Source organism: Scyliorhinus torazame, chromosome 2 (assembly GCF_047496885.1).
Source record: "Scyliorhinus torazame isolate Kashiwa2021f chromosome 2, sScyTor2.1, whole genome shotgun sequence".
NCBI lineage: Eukaryota > Metazoa > Chordata > Chondrichthyes > Carcharhiniformes > Scyliorhinidae > Scyliorhinus > Scyliorhinus torazame.
In genome coordinates this window covers 231501414-231522967 of record NC_092708.1, presented here as the reverse complement: position 1 = coordinate 231522967, position 21554 = coordinate 231501414, and the positions used below count along the sequence as shown (strand labels likewise).

The 21554-nt window shown below is 44.8% G+C and overlaps 1 protein-coding gene across 1 annotated transcript in view; it reads left to right on the top strand.

Moving 5' to 3' along the window:
• fmn1 (formin 1) overlaps positions 1-21554 on the top strand; it is a 639512-nt gene that overhangs the window by 359564 nt on the left and 258394 nt on the right. Inside the window, 1 exon segment of the mRNA XM_072484913.1 lies at positions 8205-8266. Within this exon segment, the coding sequence (XP_072341014.1) occupies positions 8205-8266 (62 nt within the window).

Below are 21554 nucleotides of genomic sequence, written 5' to 3'. Positions count from 1 at the left end.
CTTAAATGTCCCTATCGTCCCTGCTTCCACCACCTCCTCCGGTAGCGAGTTCCAGGCACCCACTACCCTCTGCGTAAAAAACCTGCCTCGTACATCTACTCTAAACCTTGCCCCTCTCACCTTAAACCTATGCCCCCTAGTAATTGACCCCTCTACCCTGGGGAAAAGCCTCTGACTATCCACTCTGTCTATGCCCCTCATAATTTTGTATACCTCTATCAGGTCTCCCCTCAACCTCCTTCGTTCGAGTGAGAACAAACCGAGTTTATTCAACCACTCCTCATAGCTAATGCTCTCCATACCAGGCAACATTCTGGTAAATCTCTTCTGCACCCTCTCTAAAGCCTCCACATCCTTCTGGTAGTGTGGCGACCAGAATTGAACACTATACTCCAAGCGTGGCCTAACTAAGGTTCTATACAGCTGCAACATGACTTGCCAATTCTTATACTCAATGCCCTGGCCAATGAAGGCAAGCATGCCGTATGCCTTCTTGACTACCTTCTCCACCTGTGTTGCCCCTTTCAATGACCTGTGGACCTGTACTCCTAGATCTCTTTGACTTTCAATACTCTTGAGGGTTCTACCATTCACTGTATATTCCCTACCTGCATTAGACCTTCCAAAATGCATTACCTCACATTTGTCCGGATTAAACTCCATCTGCCATCTCTCCGCCCAAGTCTCCAGACAATCTAAATCCTGCTGTATCCTCCGGCAGTCCTCATCGCTATCCGCAATTCCACCAACCTTTGTGTCGTCTGCAAACTTACTAATCAGACCAGTTACATTTTCCTCCAAATCATTTATATATACTACAAACAGCAAAGGTCCCAGCACTGATCCCTGTGGAACACCACTGGTCACAGCCCTCCAATTAGAAAAGCATCCCTCCATTGCTACTCTCTGCCTTCTATGGCCTAGCCAGTTCTGTATCCACCTTGCCAGCTCACCCCTGATCCCGTGTGACTTCACCTTTTGTACTAGTCTACCATGAGGGACCTTGTCAAAGGCCTTACTGAAGTCCATATAGACAACATCCACTGCCCTACCTGCATCAATCATCTTAGTGACCTCCTCGAAAAACTCTATCAAGTTAGTGAGACACGACCTCCCCTTCACAAAACCGTGCTACCTCTCACTAATACGTCCATTTGCTTCCAAATGGGAGTAGATCCTGTCTCGAAGAATTCTCTCCAGTAATTTCCCTACCACTGAAGTAAGGCTCACCGGCCTGTAGTTCCCGGAATTATCCTTGCTACCCTTCTTAAACAGAGGAACAACATTGGCTATTCTCCAGTCCTCCGGGACATCCCCTGAAGACAGCGAGGATCCAAAGATTTCTGTCAAGGCCTCAGCAATTTCCTCTCCAGCCTCCTTCAGTATTCTGGGGTAGATCCCATCAGGCCCTGGGGACTTATCTACCTTAATATTTTTTAAGACACCCAACACCTCGTCTTTTTGGATCACAATGTGACCCAGGCTATCTACACCCCCTTCTCCAGACTCAACATCTACCAATTCCTTCTCTTTGGTGAATACTGATGCAAAGTATTCATTTAGTACCTCGCCCATTTCCTCTGGCTCCACACATAGATTCCCTTGCCTATCCTTCAGTGGGCCAACCCTTTCCCTGGCTACCCTCTTGCTTTTTATGTACGTGTAAAAAGCCTTGGGATTTTCCTTAACCCTATTTGCCAATGACTTTTCGTGACCCCTTCTAGCCCTCCTGACTCCTTGCTTAAGTTCCTTCCTACTTTCCTTATATTCCACGCAGGCTTCGTCTGTTCCCAGCCTTTTAGCCCTGACAAATCCCTCCTTTTTCTTTTTGACGAGGCCTACAATTTCACTCGTCATCCAAGGTTCCCGAAAATTGCCGTATTTATCCTTCTTCCTCACAGGAACATGCCAGTCCTGTATTCCTTTCAACTGCCACTTGAAAGCCTCCCACATGTCAGATGTTGATTTGCCCTCAAACATCCGCCCCCAATCTATGTTCTTCAGTTCCCGCCTAATATTGTTATAATTAGCCTTCCCCCAATTTAGCACATTCATCCTCGGACCACTCTTATCCTTGTCCACCAGTACTTTAAAACTTACTGAATTGTGGTCACTGTTACCGAAATGCTCCCCTACTGAAACATCTACCACCTGGCCGGGCTCATTCCCCAATACCAGGTCCAGTACCGCCCCTTCCCTCGTTGGACTGTCTACATATTGTTTTAAGAAGCCCTCCTGGATGCTCCTTACAAACTCCACCCCGTCTAAGCCCCTGGCACTAAGTGAGTCCCAGTCAATATTGGGGAAGTTGAAGTCTCCCATCACCACAACCCTGTTGTTTTTACTCTTTTCCAAAATCTGTCTACCTATCTGCTCCTCTATCTCCCGCTGGCTGTTGGGAGGCCTGTAGTATACCCCCAACATTGTGACTGCACCCTTCTTATTCCTGATCTCTACCCATATAGCCTCACTGCCCTCTGAGGTGTCCTCTCGCAGTACAGCTGTGATATTCTCCCGAACAAGTAGCGCAACTCCGCCTCCCCTTTTACATCCCCCTCTATCCCGCCTGAAACATCTAAATCCTGGAACGTTTAGCTGCCAATCCTGCCCTTCCCTCAACCAGGTCTCTGTAATGGCAACAACATCATAGTTCCAAGTACTAATCCAAGCTCTAAGTTCATCTGCCTTACCCGTAATACTCCTTGCATTAAAACATATGCACTTCAGGCCACCAGACCCGCTGTGTTCAGCAACTTCTCCCTGTCTGCTCTGCCTCAGAGCCACACTGTCCCTATTCCCTAGTTCTCCCTCAATGCTCTCACCTTCTGACCTATTGCTCCCGTGCCCACCCCCCTGCCATACTAGTTTAAACCCTCCCGTGTGACACTCGCAAACCTCGCGGCCAGGATATTTATGCCTCTCCGGTTTAGATGCAACCCGTCCTTCTTATACAGGTCACACCTGTCCCGGAAGAGCTCCCAGTGGTCCAGATAATGGAAACCCTCCCTCCTACACCAGCTGTTTAGCCACGTGTTTAGCTGCTCTATCTTCCTATTTCTAGCCTCACTGGCACGTGGCACAGGGAGTAATCCCGAGATTACAACCCTCGAGGTCCTGTCTTTTAACTTTCTGCCTAGCTCCCTGAACTCCTGCTGCAGGACCTCATGCCCCTTCCTGCCTATGTCGTTAGTACCAATATGTACAACGACCTCTGCCTGTTTGCCCTCCCCCTTCAGGATGCCCTCTACCCGTTCGGAGACATCCTGGACCCTGGCACCAGGGAGGCGACATACCATCCTGGAGTCTCTTTCACGTCCACAGAAGCGCCTATCTGTGCCCCTGACTATAGAGTCCCCTATTACTATTACTCTTCTGCGCTTTGACCCTCCCTTCTGAACATCAGAGCCATCCGTGGTGCCACTGCTCTGGCTGCTGCTGTTTTCCCCTGATAGGCTATCCCCCCCGACAGTATCCAAAGGGGTATATCTGTTCGAGAGGGGGACAACCACAGGGATTCCTGCACTGACTGCCTGCCCTTTCTGGTGGTCACCCATTTCTCTGCCTGCACCTTGGGTGTGACCACATTTACATAACTGCGATCTATGACGCTTTCCGCCACCTGCATGCTCCTAAGTGCATCCAATTGCTGCTCCAACCGAACCATGCGGTCTGTGAGGAGCTCCAGTTGGGTGCACTTTCTGCAGATGAAGCCATCCGGGATGCTGGAAGCCTCGCGGACAGAGACTGCTCCTCCACCTCCGAACCTTGACCTGCACAATGCTAATAATATAATAATAATATAATATGGCACTTACCTCACACCAATGGGTCTTATTATTAGGTTAGAGGAGGAGGGCGGGTGGGAGACACTACACGTGTAGTGTCTCGGGTTACCTCTCCACCAGAATTTATTGGTTGGTGGGGGGGGGGGCCTTCCCAGAAGTCCGCGGGTCGAACTTCCGGTTCCCGCCTTATATAAAAAAAATAAAACAGAAAAGAAGAACAAACACGGGACCAGGTAAGGGTTTTTAAAGTCACTACTCACCTCCCAGAAGGCCCCTGCACACCGCTGCCGCCGAAATCCAAAGGGCTGCTCCTGTAAAGGTAAGGGTTTTTAAAGTCACTACTCACCTCCCAGAAGGCCCCTACGCACCGCTGCCGCCGAAATCCAAAGGGCTCTAAGACGAGCGTGCAAACTCCACACAGACAGTCATCCCAGGCTGGAATCGAACCTAGGTCCTGCCCAAATTCCCTTCTAATCTAGGTGAAACTTCTAGCCTATTTTGCACAATTTTTCATTGGTTCATAGCAATGCCTGCCAGTGTAGTATTGCTATCTCTTTGTGGCATTTAATTTCCCTCAGATCCAATGGGCTTTCTAGTAAAGGTGCTATAATCCCCTGGTAACATAGTGTTTATCAACTACAGTGTCCAATTTCTGTGGCACACTGATGGGTTTCTGAGTATTAACTTATCGGGCCTGAATAATCTATCGACCCACTTGATTTCCTGCCAATTTATGAATAGCCCATACCCCATGTATTGTTACTTTTTTATGGACATCTCAATTTGGAGAAATCTTAAATCTAGATACTAAATGTTCATCCCTACCGTTGAACTATTTTACATCTACTCACCCCCCAAAGACATGTTCAATTTTTGAATTTAAGATCAGCACCATGTTTAGATGTTGTTCCTCTTAAATCTCTGTGGCTGGCTGAAAATATTGCACTGTATGTTTTATCTGTTCCAACATGTGCTTTATCATTTTAACACACATTCTATTTATTCCAACAATACTCACTCGTTATTAAAGTTGAAGTTTTCAATGCCTATTATTTATAAACCTAGAAGTAAATGATATGGGGCTGAATTCTCCAGCCCTTCCCACCGCAAAGCCTACCATCACCGCGGATTACCTGATGGCTACGGGAAAACCCATTGTGGTGGAGCTGAGAATTCCACCCCATGGATGCCGATTATTATTTGTTTCCCAGGATCTAAACTCTAATATAAAATTCCTCTCAGTGAGTTTTCTTTTTCCACAGAATGTAACTTTTTAAAAATAAATTTAGAGTACCCAATTCAAATTTTTTCCAATTAGGGGCAATTTAGCGTGGCCAATTCACCTACCCTGCACACCTTTGGGTTGTGGGGGTGAGTCCCAGCAGACATGGGGAGAATGTGCAAGCCCCACACGGACAGTGACCCAGGGCCGCGATCGGACCCGGGTCCTCGCCGTTGTGAGGCAGCAGTGTTGACCATTATGCCACCCTCATCACAGAATGCAATTTGTTTCTTCATGTGTTCATCTCTAATGGAATACCATAAATCAATGGGAAAATATAAAGTGACATTTATCATCCAAGATATTTGGGCTACAGTATTGAAGCATCGGAAGAGTATGCTTCATTCCATGAAAAGAACAGATGGGCCAGCCTCTTTTTTTTTTTTAACTCAACTGTTCCAAGAGCCAACAGGCCAGTTGATGGTGACAAGAGAAAGTCAGCACCCTTGTTATAACCCGAGAGGAGGTCCAGAAATCTGCAACATCAGAGTCCCTGTGGCATCACCTGAATATGATCTATTCAGATGAGGGGGTGGAGCTGACCCCCCTTTTCCTAGGACTGTTGGGATATAAATACCCCGGCCCAGGTGTAGGCTGGACGCGGGAGACTCTGAGGAGTAGGATTAGTGTATAGTAAGGAGAATAAAATCAAACTTTTTGACAGACATTGTTTCTGTGTGGTCGCTTGCCTGAGACTTTAAACCCTAAAAATATATCCCTCAAAAGTAAAGGACCCAAAATGGCAGCAATGTATGGCAACTGTATTTTCAATTGTTATACTTAAAGCGCATATGAATGCGTAGACATTTGCCCAGCTTTTCGTATTCAACAAAGACTGTTTGAAGATGGCTGCTTTAACTTTTGTCTTGTCTTCGCCTATGGGAGAGAAGCCAGTTTTGTGCTCAACCCACACAGAAGACCTGTTCAATGTGTTTACATCAACTCTCATGATTGTACAATAGGTTTAATCTGAGTAACCGATTATAGTTTAAAATTTCTTGATAATAGTTTTCATTACAAGCCAGCAAACCACCCTGTAAGACCAGACTTTGCTGACACAAAGCTGAGCAAATCTAGGGGTTTAAAAAATATTTTCTTTGTTCTGAGTAACTTGTAACATGTGTTCTCTTGCATTTGCCTTGAAGATCAAGGAATTTAGCATGATGAACCCAGGCCAGATCTGGTGCCAGAACCAGTTTGCTCATGACTTTGTGGGGCATAAGGGCTCTGCTAGTCTCTCAACCGTCTGTCAATCCTATCGCAATTCTCTGCATCATAAATCACACAGTTATTGTGGTATGACAGAAAGTCAGTCAGACCAGGGGCATTCTCCAGGGATTGTTCTGTAGATGGCTGACGTGTTTGTTAAAGACTGGCACACCAGACAGGTCACAAAGTTAAGCCAAGAGGGATTTGATCACTGTGCTCATATTCCTCTGGCTGGCTGCCTTGGTGACAATCTCCTCTGAACTTTACAAATGAAAATATAATTTTGTTCCTCTCTTCTGCCACATGAAGCATGATCCTTCAGAAAGCTTTCCAGCTAGAAAAAAAAAATGTTGCATTTGAACGGTCCCAGAAAGTCTGAGGCAAGTGACTTTTGTGCAGTTGAATGAATTTTCTAAGTCACTAAATCAATATAGAAAGAGTTGGCAAAGGAGAGAAAAGCAAATTTTCCTCACTGAATGTCAAAAGGAATAATTAACAAAGGAAGTGCTGCTTTGCTGTGGCTACCTGTGGAAAATAGAAAATAAAATGCGTCCAACAAAATTTACTTTGAATACCGCAGAATGACACGTAAGCTTTTACGGATGGGCTGGGCTAGGCTAAATGTCTTTTGAAAATAATTAAGTTTGTTTCAGGCTCAGGATAGCATAAGTTCACACAATTGGTAAATTAATGCAACCAAACCAAGAACATGTGGATTCCAAATACTCCGTTCGTTTTATGTGTCACAGTACATGAATTTAGTTAGAAACTGCTTTAATGCGTGTGCCTGCTAGTTTGTTAAGTGCACTAGGCTGATCTGTTTTTTGTCGTCAATGATGGTTATTATAACCAAATGGACACAATGCTACGCTAATGATCTTTCTGTGTATAAATTCTTGTTTTTGTGAGCGGACATCATAGTTCCACAGGAAAGTGTTTGCCTTAATTTACCTCAAAATAGATTTCAAAAGCCAGACTTGGCTGAGAAACAGTTTTTTCTACTTACAAGACTCCTATAAAATCACCAGTTCTTCACAGCATGTGTCTGCTTCCTTTCTGTTTATCTCAACGTTTCAGTAAAGTGGAAAATCTGAGCAGACAGTATTTGTTTAGATTGCTAATAAGGATTGGTAACTCTTAAGAAGGCCAGCAGCCTGACAATGCAATTAAACAACATTTTTTGGATGCAAGTTCTTGGCCTTTCCCGCCACGCTGCTACGTATTCAGAGACAGAGGGTGGGGTTTTATGGCCTTGTCGCGGTGGGGCGGGGCCAGAAAATGCAGTGAGTTGTTGAACGGTAGCACAGTGGTTAGCACTGTTGCTTCACAGCGCCAGGGTCCATGGTTCAATTCCCGGCTTGGATCACTGTCTGTGCAAAATCTGTACATTCTCCCCGTGTCTGCGTGGATTTCCTCTGGGTGCTCCAATTTCATCCCACAAGTCCAGAAAGACGTTCTGTTAGGTACTTTGGACATTCTGAATTCTCCCTCAGTGTTCCCGAACAGGCGCCGGGGTGTGGCGACTAGGGGATTTTCACAATACTTAATTGCAGTGTTAATGTAAGCCTACTTGTGACAATAAAGATTATTATTTTTTAAATGTCATTGACTTCGGTGGGATAGGAAAATCCCGCGGGCAGGCTGGACTAAGATTCGCTTGCATCACTGTCTTATTAAGACTAGCTATTGGTTTATTGAGAGAATGCATTATTTGAATTATATTTGAGCAACCATTGGAGATAGGATATACCAGAAACAGACATTTAAAGTCCTGCTTCTTTCCGTAAAGCATGTAATGTGGCTTAAAATCATTGAGGTGTATATATAGTCAGTTCATGTGAGCTATACAGAGAATTCCAGTAAGTATATAGAACATCGATCATTATCAATAATTGCGAGTTAATGTGCCATGTCATGTGTAATTTCAGCTGTATTAAATCTGGACAACTCTATTGTGGATTTGGAAACACTTCAAGCTTTGTATGACAATGTAAGTACTGAAGCCATAGAGATCACAAGAAGCCCATAAAATAGACACTGTCTAGCTCTTTGAAAATGTATGTTAAGCATAACGCGAATCCATTTAGTGCATTAATGTATTAGTGGTTTTGATTGGGGACTGGATACAATATAATTTATAAAGACATTTCTGACATTGGAAGGCAAGTGATCACTTCCTTGTAAATGCACATAATCACTAAACTTTGAATATGATTTCATTGAATAGTTCTGCACAAACTGCTTTGACCTCAACTTTACATGCCATAATGCCAATTTTATTTTCAGGCCCTGTAAACTGAAAGGTGGAAGGCCAATTGGTGGTGGTGGTGGTTGGGGGGAGGGGGGTGGCAGGTGGGGGTGAGGAGAATCCTACTTCTGCTGGGTTTGTCCCCTAATGCCTCTGTCACTATTTACAGTCAGTTCTACATTGTGTGCACGGATGCTGCCTGAAGCTTATTAGAATAAGTGCTAACGATATGACTGGAATAAAAGTGGGTAAAAGCTGCAGTTGTGCTCCCATAGCGCCATGGGTAACAGCAAGAAAAAAAGGAGTATCATTGTCAGCATCATCTGTTATTAGTGGAAGTGAGATGACCCCAGCTGCGTTGAAGGTAATGGAATATGGATGCCTCATCAGGAGCGAGGAGTTCTCAGTGACAGCTGCAATAAATATCCAAAATCAAGCTAATATTGAAGTGTTCTCATCTGCCTAATAATTTCCCTTTGTTGTTGCTGTCCTTGCTCCATTTCCTCTGTCTTCAAGAATATAGGAATTCCTTCTGTGCATTATGCACCCTCGAACCTCACCGCCTCTACTACAACAGCCAATGGAGTACTTTTGCTGTATCGCCAATGTTGTAATGTAGGGACTGTGACTGTATTGTTGTGCACAGCAAACTCCCATAAACAGCAATGCATTCATGACCAGGTCAGATCTGACTGTTGTTATAATCTCTGTGAATTTATGACCATGAGATAAACAGACTTTACCTTTTATTAGTTACTTCTTGAGTGCTCACAAGCCATTTTGTCTCCTTCATACCCTGTTTCACCTAGCTTGGCTCAGCAAATCTATTTTTCTCTTCTTCTATTGCTCCTCCAAGGTGCACACTGCAGGCTAATGTAACAAGGGGTACTTAGCTGATCCAATGTTATAAAGGACTTATCGGTCTGTGCTTCTTGGTGACCCTCTTCCTACAGCAGCCTGCTCAAGGAAGGGACATTATGCCGATAGGATCTCTTAATCATCCGCGTAGTTTGTTTGTTTTTACCTTCGGGATACCACATACATGTGCTTCAGAAAGTGAAATTTCATGCTAGCTGATTCCAACCAGTAGCATTCTTCTTTATCCTGCATCTGCTTGTTCACTATCAATGGATTGCAGATCTAAAGACTTCAATCAACTCAGAGAGGCATCAGGCACAACAAGCCCTTAGTATTTGAAAGCTAGCACATGGTTTCTCTACTAAGGAATCTGTGTTTCCATGGTGACAGAGGCACCCACTTGTCCAAGGTCACATCTGAGGTCGAAGCTGCTCTTTGAAATGAAAGGTGAAGATGTTTCTGCCGGTCTGTTGCTTCATCGGAATGGATTGCCAATTCTGTGGATCTGCACCCATTAACCAAAGTCTCATTGATCTTACTTTCTTCAATGGCTGGTGAAGTATGACTCCCCACCAGCTCGGTCAGCTCCAATATCCAGTATGTCCCTCCAGGTTCCATGCTCTTCATGGTAATTTTCCACAAACTTCTCCTGCAAAGTGACTTGAGTTAATTAGGTTTTACATTAGCCAATGAGAGAAGTGTTGCAGATGGAATTTGACAGTAAATATAATTGACACATTGATGATACCCTTGAGTTTTAAGAGTCTTCATGTAAGTAATTTATGATGGGTGAGTGTTGCAAGATAGAGTTTGAGTATCACTAAACCTCATTACAGTGAGTAGGATTTTACTGGTGGTATTATTCAGTTGAGAGAATCAACAATAAGCTGGTGTCCAAGAAAGAAAAAGGACAGTGTCTCCTACTCTGCCATGTTAGATGATTAAACATTTCCTGACACTGCTCTGCGACTCTGGGGGTGAAAGAGTTGGCACTAAGCCACTGGTATTCCCCTCCAAATGGCAGAGTGATGCCATCTACAAGATGCACTGCAGCAAAGTGGCAAGGTTCCTACCACAGCTGCAACGTCTATCACCGAGACTAACAAGGGCAGCAAAGGGGAAGATCATCATCTGGAAATTCCCCTTCAAGCCACACAGCGTTCTACTTGGAAATATATCGATGTTCCTTCACTATCACTGGGTCTGAATGTTGAACCATGCTCCCTAATTGCATTGTGGCTGTACCTACACCACAGAGACTGCACCAGTTCTGGAAGGCAGCTCATCACCACATTTCAAGGGCAATTAGGGAAGTGCAATAAATGCTTGCCTAGCCAGCAACACTCTGATCCTATAAACTTTTCTCAGTTATCCTCTCTGCAGAGTTGTATCCAGGACACTGAAACTTACTCTGATTAGAAGTGTGGGTGTTTCTGCCTCCGTCCAGCTCCTCCACGTGAAGACATTCTTTACAAGTGGCACAAATCTCACATGAGTTATCTTTTACATCACAGCCTTGCAGTCTTACTAACCTGCAATATTTCCAGGCTGCCATTGAAAGCTTAAGCCTTCCCAGACTTTTGAAAAGCTGCAGTTTAAATGTCCAATCTTCCCGGCACAGTACACGTATGTTGCAGCAGAGGGCACATTCAAGTAAATCAGTGGGTGGATCCAAATTCAGTGGTGCAAATTCGGGACAAATTTCAGGACCTCTATGCTTTACTAGTTACGAAAGGTAAGAAAACTATATTAAAGTCTATTCTAGGTGATCTTGAAATGATGTTTAACAGCAATGTTTGCTGCTGACTCTTGTTTTCTTTAAATGCCAAGCCAGAATTGTCCAGAGGAAGTTAGTGCTTCTGGGTAATTGCTGGGTAAACCCTTACATGGGAACTTCCAGAGGGATTTCCCAGTGCATCATTGGAATACCCCTAAATGTGATGTCTGGGAACCAGTAAGCTATGGGCCTGGCTTTGAAGGCTTCTGCACAGTGCAGCGATGTCAGTATTGGGTGTGAACAGAATTCGGTTCAACTGGGATGTCCCCAAGACAACTCGACTGACCCTGTTATTAAGTATTTACAATTAATGGAATATCCCACATTTTTGTTCGCAGATAAGGAATTACTGTTTGTATGGGGTGGCTTTTGACCCTTAACAGAATTAGAATTGTGGTCTTAAGCTGAAGATTATAGATTGTTGTTATATACCTTTGTTTTATTTCAACAACACCCAACACCCACGCATGGCAAGACGCAGTGCAATGATGAGGGAAGAAAATTATATTTTTCAGAAGATTTTCCTATTAAGATTAAGGATTTGACTGTTGATGAATGGAACACGTTTACATTTTTATAGTTGTCGACATAAGCATGTACTCCCAGATAACCAAAAGAAACATTTCCCTCTGGTTTGATGAAGCTATTCATCTTAACCCAAGCCCAGAAGATCATTCATTGATGCACCAAGTTGAGTTCTTCTGTTTTCCTCAGTACCAATATTGAGTTCTTCTCTGAATAAAATTGCCCACTCAGAGACAGTTTGTACCAAATTATGGGCATTTTTGTGCTGTGCATCTGCGCACAGCAAACATGCTCGAGAATGTCCAAACTAACTCCATGAAGGATACTTTGACAGGCAGGCAGAGGACATTATCATTCCATCACTCTGGGATGGATTCAAACCAGGTGAAATGATCCATTGTGCCACCCAGTCTCTAACAGAGGCCTCCTTTGGAATCTGTTTCAAAATGATTTTATGTTCTGAAATGGATTGAACATTGTCAGGGATGATTAATAACCCAATATACATGGACACCTCAACCTCTAAAATTATCACAATGGTGCTTTATTCTTATTAGGACAATTCAGGATCTGACATTAATTGGGGAGATACCATAACCATGCAAATATTACATAATGCATTTGAGGGATAGGTTAAAAGAGCCCATTCTTCTTCTCATTCTGTATGTGCTTATTCTTGTGCTCTTATTTTTTTTCCTGTATGAGTGTCTTTCTGTAGCAGCATCCATGCTATTAACTCAAGACCAGGTCACTTGGTGAAGTATGAAACTAATACTTTTCTCACTGATGGGTTTATTCACAAAATGCAGCAGTGTGTCTGCTTCCTACCTCCAAGCCCAGTGTCCCGGCAGTCTCTCTTTATAAATGCTCTAAGTACTTAATTAAACAATGCCATCACCCTGTGGATTTTAATATAATGAACATACCATTAACATTAATTTGCACTGAATCACATAAAAATCCTTAAAAGATTCCTGAATAAATTTGTTCCAAGGATTTTTTAACTACTAGTCAAAAATCTATTATGTTTATTCATGACACAAAATTATAAATGCCTCAATAAAATATTTTCTAAAAAAAAATGTTTATTCATGATATGATGTGCAAGGCAGGAAGAAATCATTCATTCACGTCTGCTCCTGACTGACTAACATGTGTCTCCCTATCAGTTCTCTGAAGATAAATGTTCCCATTCCTGTGGAAAACCAGTAGCTGCGGCTCTGCCGTAGTTTAGCAGGCACTCCTGAAAGGTGTAGAAGAGCCCATTTCAAATCCATTTGTTTTGTCATTTCCATTCTTCTTTCAGTTAAAGGTTGGGTTCCTGTCGCACTGGCTTCAGCTGTGTCATGTGAAGATGTAGTTGTTCAATAAACCCGCACCATTCTGTTATCCCACCACTACCTTAATGACATTGATCCACATTTGAACAAGGTTTCAATAACTATTGGTTCTCCAAGCGTCAGACCATTTGTAATTTAGTTTTGAAATATAAAAACACGTTTAACTTTGTGAATAACCCGTTTTAACACCTTGGAAACAGAATGCCGAAGAGAGTCACTTTCTCACCACACGCTCCAGTGTCTGTAGGCTGGTTAACATTAATCATGCTTGTTGCAGAGAAACACGGAGAAACTATTTCTCACCATATGCATTAAAAGTATGTCAAGCAGAACTATCCAAGTCTCTGAAGAAATCCAGCTCTTGCATTATTAAAAGATACACGTACAATGTTCATCCCAGCTCTCTATTTCAACTGTGCACACTGTGTATATTCTAACTTGCTTGAATCACACAAATAGGTACCTAAAAGGTTTGAGGTTATGTAAATTATCTTCAAGGTTTTTGTCATTTTCTCCCATTTTTTGTATTTTTAAGGAAACCACATATTCTATAAATCAAATTACATCAAGTCAGAGATTTGCTACCACTGTAACGTACCCCTTGAAACTATAGACTAGCAGGAGCACGTTGAGTTGCATTTTCCTCCAGATCCGGCGTGAAAGTAGCAGAAAAGTTGGATGATGGAGGCCACCACTATTTTCTCTCCTCAATCCCCTTTTCCCTGCCCTGCAGCACACCACTTGCCACCCTTTGCCTTTGCGCTGTGAGTCCCATCCCCACCAAGAAAACTGACAGATTGCACCTCGTCAGCACTGGTAGGCCCTTTTTCAGTAAAGGGGATCTTGCCCAAGAAAATATGTTTAGGATATGGGCAAAGTTAGGGGGAGGGGAGGTAGATGCCACAGCTCTTCCTATCATTTTCTGACCAAGAGAATCCACCCCGTTACATGAAAAGACCCACTCTTTTTTTACATTTTCTGCAGTATCCATTTATTATCAACAACCCACTGAGCTCATTAATAATAGCACTTTATTATTAGATTAGCATTTGAAATAACATTTTCTGAGCTATATTGCTGAGCTCTAATGGCCAATAAGAACAAAAATACAAAACAAAAATGCTACAGATGTCAGAATTGGCCATCTACTTGTTGACGTGAATGCAGGTCATTCTGAGGTTTTCAATGTTATCCACAAATCAACCTCATGGTTGACTTTATCATCCAAAACTTTAAATTAAACTGAAATCATCCCTGAATTCGGGACATTTACTGTTTCATACCTAACCTAAATCGATCGTGAGTGATGGAATGGGAGCTTTACTTGGTGTCGAGGATAGCATTCTATAATACAAATAGAAGTGAGCCTATCAGCATTACCATTATCGAGGAGTAAATCAGACAGCAACTTCCAGCACCCATAGCTGCAATTCAACGTGGAACTTGCTGTCCCAGTTGCCTTGCTCCTCCACATTTCGTTAAAGTGGTAGTTCACAAAGAGACTCAGCAGTCAAGTACATGAAGGGCATGAGGTTGCTGGAAGTCCCCACAAGATACTGACTAAACACATTGGAAAGAATTTAGGCTTGGCCATTGGCCATAACTGAATTTTTAGCACGTAGAAGTCTTACCAAACTCCCTCACTGATACTGAAAGTATAATTCCACAAGTATGGAATCTCATTCTTTCAGGTTTTAATTATTCTTGGAGACTTAAAAAAATTAATAATAACTTATTTATTTTTTCGTTCTGTCTCCTGTTCCATTCCAATTCTTTTCCCGCGCCGAGTGGTGCGCTGCAGCAAGCTTTTGTCTGTTTCCATAGCTAGTTATTCCTGTAGCGGTTCGCTAGCCTGTTGCCAAAGGCTTATAGCTTGAGGAGGACCACTCTGCATCAAGCACGGCTGGCCAGGAGCCTGCCCAACTCTTATCGCCTGCCATTGGTGTGTTGGAACACTCCTTCCTTGACCATCAAACCCTCGGGTGGGACTCAAACCCGGAGCTTTTGGCTCTTATTGCTTATGCTGAACTCAATTATCCGCCTCTTTGTTTTGCTTCCTGTACAAGATTTGACATTAAATTGAAGATCCTAATCGATGCATCTTGGTTTAATTTCCACAGGCTGAGTTTCTCTGATGTCAGACTTGGAGGCACTGTGGGTGGAGGGGGTGGTGCCATCTGGGGATAGCTTCCTGATGCATTCCCTCTGCTGGGAATGTTTCCAATGGACCAGCATGGACAGTTGCAGCAGCCAATTAAGCTGATTACCGACACAATTCCGTCTGATTTTGCAGTTACCAGCATTATTCTACTGGTGAAACGGCCTCCCGCCATGGGATCGCCAGTTGGTTCCAACGTCAGGGGCCCAAAACCTGTGGAAAAATCCTGCCCTGCCTGTCTCTGCAAGGATTCTTCAGTCTGGTTGGAGAGAAATGGAGTTGCTTGGCTTTTTCATATAGATTCCAAATCCCCCATAACGTGCACCATGCTCCCAATGGCTGTAAGTTGTTACTTAACAGTCCACAAAAGTCTGTGGGCAGTTTTAAATGTAATGAGTCACAAAATCTAGGCTTTTATACATACGATGTACCCAGCGTGGAGCACAGTGGTTGAATCGCTGAAGAGCCCCAAATCAGGTTCAGTGCCGGGCTGATCGCAAGTCACCCGACTCGCTACGCCTGCCGTGATCTGGGCTACGCCTGTCGTGATCTGGATCACGCCCTTATTGGGCGAGATCCAGATCAGCATATTTAAATGAGCCAAATGGTTCATTTAAATAACCGAACACCAGCATCACCCAGCGCCCAGAACTCAACAGCTGCACGTGTGAGGGCGCTATTTAGTACAGGCCCACACAACGCGGATCAGGCATAACAGTACCTCAGGGGAGGTCAAGCAAGGCATTAGAGACCACTGGGTTGTCGGGGACAGGGCAGGGCGGTACCCTGGCAATCCCCAGGCAACCTGGCACTGCCAGCCTGGAACCCTGGCAGTACCACCCGGGCACCATCACAGTGCCAGCCTGGATGCTTGGGGCACTGGCAGTGTTTCAAATTGGCAGTGCCAGGATGGGCAGGTGCCAGGTTTGCACAGCCAGGAGTCAGGCCTGTGAGACGGGGGCCTTGCAACTGTCAGGGGGCTTCCAAGGGACCTTAACAAGGCTGCGGGGTGAGGGGGTTGGTCCAGAAAGTGTGGCCGGGGGGGGGGGGGGGGGGGGGGGGGGGGTGGCGGTTGGGGGCGAGATCAGGGCTGTCGATCAAAATGGTGCCCCAATTTGTGAACAGGCATTCCTGTTGGCAAGATCAGCCAAAGTGCTGTTGAATAACAGGGTGTTTCTCAGCGCTGCAGCCATTAGGAAACTCCTTGCTAAACGTACCTGGCAGCGGACTAATGCCCAGTATGCCCTGCACAGCATGGGTCCACAGTTAAGTAGGTGAGTGTTTACAAATATGATACAGCCTTTCTCTTTTTCTCCCTCTCTTTTTGTTCTTTTCCCTCTATTCTTCTGATACTTGGATCCTTCGCCAGGTCTTCAATCTAGCTCTACTTTAAATGTAAGCAGTTGCTGATTGTTCAGATATTCTGCCCAGAGTGATACAGACTCCCTGTGTCGGGCCAAGGTACATAAAAGTGGCTGAGAAAATGCATGACCTATAACACCATGCTACTGGCAAGGTGGCAAGACCAGATGATCACCCTGCATTAGAGTGAACTGCATTTTGAACGAAACAGAGTTATGGAAAGAAGGAGAGTTTTAAAAAATGTCTTTAAACAATGTACCTGGAAATGAGGTCGCACTTCGGTTGCTTAATTTGAAATGAATGCTCATTTGCTGAGCTTTGTTGATGAACCCCAATGGCGAACAAAGAACAAAAATACAGACGCAAAATACTGCAGATGCTGGAACAAACCTCCTTCTTATTGAGTTGAATACAGTTTATTCTAAGGTTTCAAATCTTCTCCACAAATCAACCTCATGGTTGGCATCATCACCCAACATTATCATCCAAAACTCTTAATTAAACTGAAATAATCACTGAATTTGGGACATTTGCTGTTCCATACAAAACCTCAATCAATAGTGAATAATGGAATGGAAGTTTCACTTGGTGGTGACGATAGCATTACTTAGAAACTGTGTGTGGTACTTTCTTAAAAGTTAGTTTTGATGTCAGTGATAAGATTCTATCAGCTGGGGATCAACGTTGTTATAGTTACCAATAGAAGGAATTCATTGTCCTTCTTACTGGAAAAGAATATGTTAATTGGAACAGACTGCCGCAGTGTCTGATGTATTCCATGATATGGACAGTACCTAGGTCTGTGCGATCTTAAAATAAATTGTTGGCAACTTCTCAAGTCCTATTGTTGCAAATAAAATGCATACGAGCATTAAAGTTTGTAAGCCATCCTCATGCTGAACATATGTTGTGGACTTAGAAAACATTGTGGTCAGCAAAAAGTCAACTGAAGTGTTTTTTTCTTCATATGGCAAATAGTGTTTCTTATTTAGGGTGGCATGGTGACACAGTGGTTAGCACTGCTGCCTCGCAGCACCAGGCATCCGGGTTCAATTCCGGCCTTGCATGACTGTGTGGAGTTTGCACATTCTCCCCGTGTCTGCGTGGATTTCTCCGGGAGCTCCGGTTTCCTCCCACAGTCCAAAGATGTGCAGGTTAGGTGGATTGGCCATGCTAAATTGTCGCTTGGTGTCCAGGGATGTATAAGTTAAGTGGATTGGACATGCCAAATTGACCCTTAGTGTCCAGAGGGAAAGATGGGGTTGTAGGGCTATGGGGTTGGGGCGGGGAGTGGGCTTGGGTGGGTGTTCTTTTGGAGGGTCGTTGCAGATGCAATGGGCCGAATGGCCTCCTTCTGCACTGTAGTGATTCTATGGTAGGGATTCTATTTGAAGGCAAATTCCTTTATGTAAAATGAAGCAGTAACCTTTCAGCTTGTACGTGGGGATGACAACCTAGTGGTAATGTAAGTGGACTTGCAATCCAGAGGTCCAAAGTAATGTTCTGGAGAAAAGGGGTGTCATCTTGTGGATACGATGTGGGTCTTGGCCATCGGTTGGAGACCCATTGAGAGCACCATGGAGCCCCTTTTTAGGAAGGTCCACCACATCTTGTTCCACTCGGGCACTTGACAGGCCAGGAATGAATCTTGCCCCAAGATCAAGGACCCAGCGGTGGCTCACCATTCAGGGGCCAGCATCAATCTCTACTAAACAGCTGCACTACCGTGGAGGTGGTAGCTGCTACCAGTACTACACCCAACCCCAGGCACAGTATCATAGCTGGATCGCAGGCCAACCCGTCATTGCAGGTTAGTGTCCTAGGCCCAACCATCTTCAGCTGCTTCATCAATGGCCTTCCATCCACCATAAAACCAGAAGCAGGGATGATCGCTGATGATTGTGCAATGTTCAGTACCACTTGAAACTTCTCAGACACTAAGGCAGCCCTTTCCCATGTACAAAAGGGTCTGGACAACATTTGGCTTAGGCTGATAAGTGGCAAGTAATGTTTATGCCACACAAGTGTCAGAAAATGATCACCTCCAATAAGAGAGAAGACATCCAATTTTCCTGACCATTGACATTGTTATCATTGCTGAATACCCCATCCTGGAGGTTACCATTAACCAGAAACTTAAATTGGTCAAACATATAAATATTATGGCTGCAGACTAGATCAGAGGCAGGGAATTCTACAGAGAGTAACTCACCACCTGTGTTCCCATTGCCTGTCCATAATCTGCAAGGCATAAGTCAGGAGTGTGATGGAATGCTCTTTACTTGCCTGGATGAGTGCAGTTCCAACAATACTCAAAAAGCCTGACATCATCCAGGACAAAGCAGCTGTTTAATTAATCACCCATCCACCACTGACGCCCAGGAACAGCTATGTCTACCATTTACAAGATGCATTGCAATAACTCACCAAGCCTCCTTCGCCAGCAACTTTAAAACCAGTGGACTCTGCCATCTAGAAGAACAAGCGGAGAGATGCATGGAAATACAATACCCCAAAAGCCACATCCCATCCTGACTTGGAACTAGGGCACAATCTACCCGAATGGGGACAGAGTCCTGTAGCATGCGGGATTAGCCGGGTGTTTCTCAGAGCAGCGAGAAAGACCCCACTATCTGATGGCTATCCAGGTAGATCGGGGGCCTCAGTGGGGAACTCCCCAATGAGGCCGCATTTAGCCCCGTTTTCTGCACTGAAAACCATTTTCTAATGGCACCCAATCTCACAACCAACCGACGTGACCCCCGAACCCCACAAGTCAGTATAAGGGCGTCACCGGGCCCCTCCCCCGCACCCACAATGCTTTCCGGGCGTAATGCGACCAATAGATCCTGCCCTATATCTCTGTTCCTTCACTGTCACTGGATCAAAATCCTGGAACTCCTTTCCTAACAGCATTGTGGTGTACCAGACGTATTGCAGCGGTTCAAGGAGTTGGCATTGTCGTGATATGCATCACTGTAAATACACAAGGGGTTAATGTAAACACACCAAACCTAGCTAGACACCAGAGGGAGCACCAGAGACATGATACACAGACATTCAACCAATAGGTCAGTAAGATAGGACACGACCAATGGGCAGTCATGACACACCCAGACGTGAACAAGAAGTGACTCCAGTGACACAAGCCTCCACAGCGAGCTCGTGGACAGACTCCACGATAGAAGCAACGCAAGACTCCAGAGCACAGTCCTTGCATGAACAAGAAGTGATGACAGTCTCCACAGCGAGACCAATGCACGATTCCACACAGGGAACGCTGCAAGACTCCACAGAGGGAGTGACACAAGCCTCCACAGCGAGCTCATGGACAGACTCCACGATGGAAGGAATGCAAGACTCCAGAGCACAGCCCTTGCATGAATAAGACCATGAGGGTCTAGCAACCTTTTCTGAGCAACCAGCAGCAGACGATGCAAGTCTGCCACGCTCAAGTGAACAACAGAAAGACTATGACAGTCTGCCACGCTCAAGTGCACAGCAAGAAGACTGACAGTCTACCACGCTCACGTGAACAACAAAGTGACTGTGACAGTCCACCCAGATTATTTGAGCCACCAGAAGAAGACTCTGACAGTCTACCCAGCTCAAGTGAACGACAAGAAGACACTGAGGCTCTATCCACTGTATGTGCGACAAGTGACGACGGCATCCCACTTCCCATACCAGATGTGCAACATGACAGACCTCAGCTAGTGTGTACAGAGGCACTCGCCAATCACAGTGAGACTACTGGTGACTCCGGTGACACCACGTTAATTCAATCCTCATCCGCTCGAGCCTCTCCACAAGCAAATGAATTCCTGAATGTTTTGACTCCAGACGGGGAGCATCACGAAATTTCAGAAGTTTCAAGTGAACCTGAAATGACTCCGGACGGGGAGCATCAAGAAACCTCAGCTGACTCAAGTGAACCTGCAAAGACTCCGGACGGGGAGCATCAAGAAATCTCAGCTGACTCAAGTGAACCTGCAATGACTCCGGATGGGGAGCGTCAAGAAGCCAAAACTGACTCGGGTGAAACAGACCAGACTCCAGACGGGGAGCATCGACAAGCCAAAGCTGATTCAAGTGAGCCGGACATGACTCCAGATGGGGAGCGCCGTGAACTCAGTGACGGCACGTTCAAGAAGACAGCAGATGCCACAAAGGACGCTGACACGAGTAACTGTGTGAAGGACTCGTATTATCCACAGAGTGTGGTCCTTGAGCGCAGCAAAAACAACAACAATGGAACTACGACTGGTACAACATGGTACAACTCTCCCAATGCGGGACATTGTTACGACTCAGCTCAGTACAATGACATACCATGGCAGGACGACACAGATTGCATACATCGCTACCACAAACATCGAAAGAGTCCAAATCAGACAACAAAGTGATTTGACAACTTCTTGGTTCTTTATGCACAGGGGCACTGACGGCGTTCACAAGGACATGCCGCCATCAACATCACCAACTCACCAACCGAACAAGAAAGCTACTCGACCATAATAATTACTGAACTTTGGACTCGTACATATGATTTGGACTTATTGTGTAATCATCACTCATCATGATTTGTACATGTCATCACTTATCTACCTATTTTGTTCAATTTTCTTTAACACTATACAGAAAATATGTAACACGAGAAAAGGGGAGATGTGGTGATATGCATCACTGTAAATGCACAAGGGGTTAATGTGAACACACTACACCTAGCTAGACACCAGAGGGAGCACCAGAGACATGACACACAGACATTCAACCAATAGGTCAGTAAGATAGGACACGACCAATGGGCAGTCACGACACACCCAGATGTGACACTACCACAGGGGGGGCATTACACCAACCCATATTTAAAGACACAGCACACATGATCTTTCTCTTTCCAGTGGAGACACTCGGGGCGGATTCTCCACTCCCACGCCGAAGTGGCCGCGCCGTCGAGGTTCACGACGGCGCGAAACGGCCCCGATCCCGACCGATTTAGGCCCTGAC